This window comes from Arachis duranensis, chromosome 6, assembly GCF_000817695.3.
Source record: "Arachis duranensis cultivar V14167 chromosome 6, aradu.V14167.gnm2.J7QH, whole genome shotgun sequence".
Lineage (NCBI taxonomy): Eukaryota > Viridiplantae > Streptophyta > Magnoliopsida > Fabales > Fabaceae > Arachis > Arachis duranensis.
In genome coordinates, this window is record NC_029777.3 from 107,042,467 (window position 1) to 107,051,185 (window position 8,719).

The following is an 8,719-nucleotide window of genomic DNA, read 5'->3' on the forward strand; positions in this document are numbered from 1 at the left end:
AAATCAAGATTGATAAACATGAAGCCATCCGATGGCAATGTTCAGAAAGTGATATGGTCTTTTAGATAAATAAAAAAATGTTTTTTATAAAACTCTCTTGACACTTGAGACTATTTTATAAGATTTAAGTTGAAATGCATTCCATTAACCGAATTTCTAATAACAAAATTGTTATGAAATGAAAGAAGTTACATGAATGGCATGCAAGTATGCAAGAATAGCAAAAGCATCATAACTTAGCCCAGCACCATTAATAATAGCATATAGATATAGACATAGATATAGATTTAGATTTATAGAGCACAGTCCTATTTACTACTACTATGTAGAGGGGGTATGGCTAGAAATTGAATGAATGTCACACCATCAAACCATATACAGTTTCTCACATTAAAAAATATATTAATAATGGAAGTGTTATTAGAGATTTTAGAGAGAGAGAGAGAGAGAGAGAGAGTACAAGTAGTGTGGTGTTTGCAGAAGTTGCAGGTTTGATAACAGAAGTGGTTGCAGATAGTTTTTAACTTTATCTGTGAAATAATTTTCCCCTTCTCTTTTTCTTCTTCTTCTTCTCTCTCTTATCTCACTCACTCACTCACAAACTCATATATTTTTTTTTAATTTTGTTTTTCTCTTCTTTGTGCTGCATCTTTCTTACACTTGTGTTGGTTTGCCAGAAAGGATGTGATGGAACACAAAGGCTAAAAGCTTGTGTTGTGTTTGTGATGTGAATTCATTCAGTTTCTGTTACATATTTTGAAAAATCAGAACAAGGCAAAATCCAATTAATATTCTTCACATAAATGGCTAAAAGGGTTGGGGAATACACAGAAGAATTGTCACAGGCATAACTCAACCTTACCCTTTTAACCACTTTCATTTTTCAAATGCTGTGTTGTCACAGAACAAGTGCCACTACTACTTACTTACAAGTGCCACAAACATTGCACCATAATATAACACACTATAGTATATTAAGATTCCTCTTCTTCTTCTTCTTCTTCTTCTTCTTCCTCTTCTTCTAGTTTATGGTTCCTAGTTGAAGGAAAAGAGAGAGCTTCTTCATTGGCTCTTCTTTTCTTCTCTCCTTTTGTGAGGTGTGTGTGTGAAGGTTTAAGTCAATGGAAGGTTCTATGACATTTAGATTTGGGGTGGTTCTTGTTGTTGCTGCTTTTCTTCTCAATTGTGGTTATGGCAACACTGTGGATTCAGATGATGGTGAGTGTTTAAGTTGTCTTTTCTTCTTTTTCTTTCCCATTTTTCTTCATGTGTTTGGATTAGCTAAGATATCTTTTGAGTGTGAGAGACAAAACATCAATGCTTAAACTTGAAACTTGAAACTTCTCTTTCATGGAGGGCATTGCTAGAAAAGCCAAGTACTTGCTATGTTTTTCTCTCTTTTCTTAGTAAAGGGTATTGAGAAAAAGACTCAGAATTATTTATTTTTATGTTTTGGGTTCTCCATCCAAATATCATTTGGTCCAATTTTTTAATTAAAGTCAGCACCTTTTTTTCTCACTGATTTTGACTTGATTATTAATTTATTCTTTCTTGGGGATCTTGTGTTTTTTTAACCCCCTCATTTCTATTATTATATGGATGTAAATTTCCACATTGTTAGCATGGAAAATGAGTGCTTTGTTGCATATGAACATGTAATTTGGAAGAAGAACTCTGTTTCCTTTGAATATTGAAGCTCCTAACTATTGTTCTTACAAACATGTTTAATGCTTTGAATAATGTTTACTTTGAATGGTAGGAGCAACATTGTTGGAGATAAAGAAGTCATTTAGGGATGTGGATAATGTTCTATATGACTGGACAGATTCACCTTCTTCAGATTATTGTGTTTGGAGAGGGATAACTTGTGATAATGTCACCTTCAATGTTGTTGCACTGTGAGTTATTATTAAACTTAAAAATTACTCTTACCACATTGTGTTCATATGCTTTATTTTTCCTTATTTTCTTTTTTTTTGATGCAGAAATCTTTCAGGACTGAATCTTGATGGTGAAATGTCACCAGCAATAGGGAACCTTAAGAGCTTGGTCACCATGTACTTTCTTTACACTTTGAATTACCAAAATTACTTTTGAAAGATTATGTTGCAAACAGAAGTGTTCATCAAAGAATTAAATTTAGTTATAGTTGTTTGTGGCATTCTGTGCTTTTTGTTTGTCCTTGCTGCTACAATGGTGTGATTGGTTTTTTCTTTTGGTACAGTGATCTCAAAGAAAACAGATTATCAGGGCAGATACCAGATGAGATTGGTGACTGTTCATCTTTACAAAGCTTGTATGTCTTCAAACTCACTCAGAAGAAGTGAATTCATGAATCCAACTCATAATCTAAGAACAGCTTAATGACTTGGAACTTAGAATTCTTTTTTTATGCATGTTCAGGGACCTCTCATTCAATGAGATCAGAGGAGATATACCATTTTCAATATCAAAGTTGAAACAACTGGAAAATTTGTGAGTTTTGTTGTGCATTTCTCTGTCATTCTGTTACTCCAACAGAGATTTGATGATAACATTTCTTGTTGTTTTTTAATGGTGTCTTAGGGTTTTGAAGAATAACCAGTTGATTGGTCCAATCCCTTCAACTTTGTCTCAGATTCCTAACTTGAAGATTCTGTGAGTTATTTTATTCCTTTCTTTTGTTTCTCTCATTCTCATCCAAATAATTATAGTTTTAGCTTCCATGATTCTCAGCCTCTTTGAATATATTTCTCTAGAGACCTGGCACAGAATAATCTAAGTGGCGAAATACCAAGACTTATATACTGGAATGAAGTTTTGCAGTATCTGTAAGTAGTATTCAATACATGCAACAAGTATAATCTATCATTTCTTGACATATTTATTTCTGATCTTATCAGTAACATTGTTTGCTTTGTTTGTTTTTTGATCATCAGCGGCTTGCGAGGTAACAATTTGGTTGGTTCACTATCACCAGACATGTGCCAATTAACTGGATTGTGGTATTTGTAAGTATCTCCATATCACTCTCTTTTCATTCCAATTTGGTAATATGAACATAAATCGAGTCGAACTGATCAATTTTCTTGTGGGGTTTGCAGTGATGTTAGAAACAATAGCTTGACAGGAAGCATTCCTGAAAGCATAGGAAACTGTACTTCATTCCAAGTCTTGTATGTAGTCCAGTTTGATAGCTGATTTTGGGAGAATGTTTTTTTTTTGTTGTCTCTTTACAATTTTAATGTAACTTCTTTTGATGTCAGGGACATATCCTACAACAAAATCACTGGAGAGATACCATTCAACATTGGATTTCTTCAAGTAGCTACCTTGTAGGTGTTGCATGATGTTTCTTTGTATAGCTATATTTCATTAAGGTGCTTGGTTATAGGGTGAAAAATAGGATAGAAAACTAGAACTTGCTTGATGGATTTGTTTGAGTTTGGCAGGTCACTTCAAGGGAATAAACTCTCCGGCCATATTCCGTCGGTGATCGGTCTCATGCAAGCACTCGCCGTCTTGTAAGCATTGTTAGCTTGTAGTGTTTGAAACAAACACTATGAAGTTTCTTAATTAATGTTTTCTTCTTTGTCCATCATATTAATTTCATACATTTTATCCAGAGATCTGAGTTGTAACATGTTAAGTGGATCAATCCCTCCTATCTTAGGAAACCTGACATACACAGAAAAATTGTAAGTATAAGCAATTAGTTTTCATCTTGTATGTGTTTAATTTTTAGACTCGGTATGTGTTTTGACATCATTGCTGAAATGTTTCTAGGTATTTGCATGGAAACAAGCTCACAGGCTTCATCCCCCCGGAGCTAGGGAACATGACAAAGCTTCACTATTTGTAAGATCCTTATTTCTTCAGCTACATTATGCTGTAGTTTCTTTTCCCTTCAAACAAAGATGTCTGTTCTAGAGGCACTTTGTTGAACTCACTGTTCCAATAGTGAATGCAAGTTTTTAAATAATGTTTAATGGTCAACCATCTTTTGTAGGGAACTGAATGATAACCATTTAAGTGGGCGCATCCCACCCGAACTTGGAAAGCTTACTGATTTGTTTGACTTGTAAGCACCATTACTTCGAAGTTTCAATTCGATGGTTTTCTTCATTTTTTTAATTTATCCTAACTTGATGGGTCACCAATGGTTTTGCAGAAATGTTGCCAACAACAATCTAGAGGGGCCAATTCCCGATAACCTTGGTTCATGTAAAAGCCTTAACAGCCTGTAAGAAATAAACCTTGTACCGCTACTTCGTTACTATGATTTTTCTTGTACATTAAGGTAACAGATTCCTATTCTCTTCTACTAGCAATGTGCATGGGAACAAGTTGACTGGAACAATTCCTGGAGCGCTGAAGAGCTTGGAGAGTATGACTTATTTGTAAGTGATAGCTAGAACCTATTTACAATTCTATTATGTAGGATTCAACTGAAGTTTATTAACAACTTGTCAAGTATTACACATTTGGACTTTGCTTAATTAGTCCTTGTTTCATGAAATTGTGATCACTATCCATTAGAAACCTTTCTTCCAACAATCTTCAAGGGCCTATTCCGATCGAGCTATCACGGATTGGTAATTTGGATACATTGTAAGTATGAATTATTTAATGTATCTACTTATGTAAAATGTAAATCTCTCGGGTTCATACTGATAATGTTTCGGATTCCTTCTTAGGGATATTTCAAATAATAATATAATTGGCTCCATTCCTTCTTCCCTCGGTGACTTGGAACATCTTCTAAAGCTGTGAGTACTGTGGCAAGTTTCTTGTTATTTATTGTTTTTCGAATCTGGCAGTTTCTCTTTTACTCACGGCTTTTATTTGATTTTTGTAGGAACCTGAGCAGAAATCATATAACAGGATTTATTCCAGCAGAATTTGCTAATCTTAGAAGTGTTATGGACATGCAAGTCATTTATCTTTTTTTTCCCTCTTATGAAATCTGTTTTCTCCTTTGTTTACTACCCTTTTTTTTTATCTGTTTGCTAATTGGTTTTTGTCCTTCTATCTTGCAGTGATTTGTCAAATAATCAACTCTCTGGCTTGATTCCTCAAGAACTTAGTCAGCTTCAGAACATGGTGTCATTGTAAGTTCAGTTGCTGGAAATTAATAACTTGTTATCTGTATTAGAACACAAACTTTCGTTGATGATCTTAGACTCTTGGAGTGTTAAATGGTTTTCAATGATTATCTCTGTTGGTATTTTTAATTTTATTTTTTGAAAATGTTATATAGGAGGCTACAAAACAACAAATTATCCGGGGATGTGACGTCGCTTGTAAATTGCCTTAGTCTCTCGCTGCTGTAAGTTTGTATTCTTAATTTTTTTTTTATATAATCTGGTAGCATAGTTGCAGGAATTGGACAACATCACCTTTATTTTAACTAACAAGCTGAATATCTTGAATCTTGTAGTAATGTATCGTATAACAAACTAGTTGGTGTTATTCCCACAAGCAATAACTTTTCAAGGTTCCCTCCTGACAGGTAATGATCATTTACACTTGATTCTTGTGTAGTCAATGTGGTAACCATGTTTTTTCCCCCTCATTGATACAAACTTCCTTTCACAGTTTCATTGGAAACCCTGATCTTTGTGGCAATTGGTTGAATTCACCTTGTCATGTTAATCACCCTACGGAGCGAGGTAAGAACAACTACCTAACAGGAAATGTAATTCTTTAGGGTCTGCTCAGAAGATATTCTTTGATTATTGTACCTTGATTAGTCCATGTTTTGAGATTTCGAGTTGTTTGTGATAGATTGTGGCCTTAGTATAATATCATTGATCTTATTTCTATGTTTGTTTGGTAGCTGTTAATCATGTGAAAAACATGAGAAATAAGCTAATATGTTATTTATCATGCAGCAACATTATCTAAGGCAGCTATTCTAGGAATTGCTCTTGGTGGCCTTGTAATCCTCCTTATGATATTGCTCGCAGCATGCCGGCCATACAATCCATCTCCTTTTCCAGATGGATCACTCGACAAACCAGGTAAATTCATCTTAGTTGTGTAGATGATCAAAATTTAATCTTAGTTGTAAATTGGCATGGCTCATTTTAGGAGTGTTTGTGATGATTAATGTATAGTGATAGTGTTTTTATCATTCCACCACTGACACATGAACTTTATTAGCAGTTAGTTTCTCTCCTCCGAAACTAGTGATTCTTCATATGAATATGGCGCTTCATGTGTATGAGGATATCATGAGGATGACTGAAAACCTGAGCGAGAAGTACATTATTGGATATGGTGCATCAAGCACAGTCTACAAATGTGTTCTCAAAAATTGCAAGCCAGTGGCTATCAAGAGGCTCTATTCTCACTATCCACAGTGCTTGAAAGAATTTGAGACCGAACTCGAGACTGTCGGAAGCATTAAGCACCGGAATCTTGTTAGTCTCCAAGGATACTCTTTATCCCCATATGGGCACCTTCTGTTTTATGACTACATGGAAAATGGCAGTCTATGGGATCTTCTTCATGGTAATCTGATAACAAATTCTTTAGGAAATGCTTTTGGTTCATGCTGTATGTGCTTTTTTTCTTACTTTGTTATGTTTATTCTTTTCAGGGGCTAGTAAGAAGAAGAAGCTCGACTGGGATATGCGTCTGAAGATAGCGCTTGGAGCAGCACAAGGGCTCGCCTATCTACATCATGATTGTAGTCCTCGGATCATACACAGGGATGTGAAATCATCAAACATTTTGCTGGATGGAGACTTTGAGCCCCATCTCACTGATTTTGGCATAGCCAAAGTTCTTTGCCCCACAAAGTCGCATACTTCGACTTACATAATGGGCACAATTGGCTACATAGACCCTGAGTATGCTAGAACCTCCCGGCTCACCGAGAAATCCGATGTGTATAGCTATGGTATTGTGTTACTTGAGTTGCTAACTGGAAGGAAAGCTGTTGACAATGAATCCAACCTCCATCATCTGGTGAGTTTTCTATTTGCTATCTAATTTATAGGCCATTTTTATAAATGCATAATGTTGCTTGCATGTTCTAGTGTGTTTCTTCATTTCCAACATTTTAGAATGTTATGTATACTTTCTCTACCAACTTCAAGTTTTCACTTAGACTTGAACCACCTAGTTGTTTGTGATTTATGCTTAAAGTATAACCTAAATATGATTTATACAAATGATGTCGATTGATTCATGTGGTAAATTAACAAATGATGTCGATTTATTTACCTAATGATTCACAATAATGTGTGGAACACATCATAGGTAAAAATAAAATAAGTCATCACTTATAGTTGTTGGTAATGGGACACTATTCTCCTTATTAGGTTAAAAGGTTGTTGCTAATTTTGGAAAATGATGTCTGCTTTTGTACTGTGAGACATGTCAATTCACACATGATATGAACAAATAATACAACTCTGTTATTTTGTTTGTACAGCATCTTTCAAAATTCTAAATTGATTTTTACATGGATAATGGTTCTCTACTGTGTAGATTTTGTCCAAGACAGCAAACAATGCAGTGATGGAAACTGTTGATCCAGACATCACTGCCACATGCAATGACCTTGGAGCAGTGAAGAAGGTCTATCAGCTTGCTCTATTATGCACAAAGCGGCAACCATCGGATCGGCCAACAATGCACGAAGTGACACGTGTCCTCGGCAGCCTCATGCCGTCCACCACCGCGGACGCCACCACCATTTCATCAAAACAACAAGAAGGAACTCTTCCACCACCTTCACTACCATGTGCAAAAGTTCCAGCATCATGCTACATTGATGAATATGCAAACCTCAAGACACCACACTTGGTTAATTGCCCTTCAATGAGTACCTCTGATGCACAACTTTTCCTCAAGTTTGGAGAGGTAATCTCCCAAAATAGTGAGTGATTCAGTGACCCTTTTGGAAATTATCATCAAATTGACCATCATATGATTCATATATCATGTATATTAAATCAAAAACCAAAAAAAAAATGTGTATAAGAATTCTAATTATTTTTGTTTTCAATCTTAGTAGTTAGTACTAGTTTGCAAAGATGATGTGTTTGATTCAAGTACCTTAGTATAAAAAATTGGAAAGGTGCATTAACCAAATTTCTTGTACTTTTGTTTGGTTGCACAGACACACTTACACAATATTGCAGTGTAGTAAATGAGGGTTGTAGTGTAGAGGGTCCACTGTGCAATGTGGGGTAGATAAAGGGTCTTAATGGCTTTAGTAGAGAGATAGAAGAAGCAGTGCATAATGTGTGAACAGCAATAATGCACTGATTTGATTCTTTTTCTCTCTTTCTTTCTTAGCTGGACATGGATCAGTGTCATGTGTCTTTATATGCTGGCAAGTTAGTAAGTATTAATAGGCACTGTATTCATTTGCTTCTTTTTATTACTGCCTGATGCCAAAATGTCCTGTAGCTTCAACATGGAAATAAGGGCAATGGGGTCACCACACTCACCCCACAAGTGAGAGAGGATTCAGAGTGTTAGGCCATTGATTTCTGTGCCATGTTTGCCTCAAAATTGTGAAATATGATTATGCTAGATTTATGTGTCATGGCTGTTTCAGATTTTCAAATATTATTACTTTTTTATACTGTTTGTTAGTAATTAATTACATCTCTTCATTTATATGATTTTTTAGGTAACCATATGATTTTAATGACAATCACTTTAAGGGTGTATTCTTTTCAGTTTTTTCAAAAAATGATTTGATCAAATTTTATGTATG

General features: G+C 35.1%; 1 protein-coding gene across 1 annotated transcript; it reads left to right on the top strand.

Annotated features, from left to right (window-relative positions):
- The first annotated feature begins 201 nt into the window (after positions 1-201).
- Positions 202-8,375, top strand: LOC107495548 (LRR receptor-like serine/threonine-protein kinase ERECTA). The gene is made up of 27 exons (XM_016116692.3): positions 202-1,218; positions 1,760-1,898; positions 1,986-2,057; positions 2,225-2,296; positions 2,404-2,475; positions 2,566-2,637; positions 2,739-2,810; positions 2,919-2,990; positions 3,084-3,155; positions 3,246-3,314; positions 3,432-3,503; positions 3,606-3,677; positions 3,766-3,837; positions 3,989-4,060; positions 4,151-4,222; positions 4,308-4,379; positions 4,519-4,590; positions 4,677-4,748; positions 4,838-4,909; positions 5,019-5,090; positions 5,240-5,308; positions 5,420-5,491; positions 5,578-5,651; positions 5,874-6,002; positions 6,148-6,495; positions 6,584-6,954; positions 7,480-8,375. The coding sequence occupies exons 1-27, from the start codon at positions 1,122-1,124 to the stop codon at positions 7,876-7,878; spliced, it is 2,991 nt and encodes a 996-aa protein (XP_015972178.1). The 5' UTR covers positions 202-1,121; the 3' UTR covers positions 7,879-8,375.
- Positions 8,376-8,719: the final 344 nt, after the last annotated feature.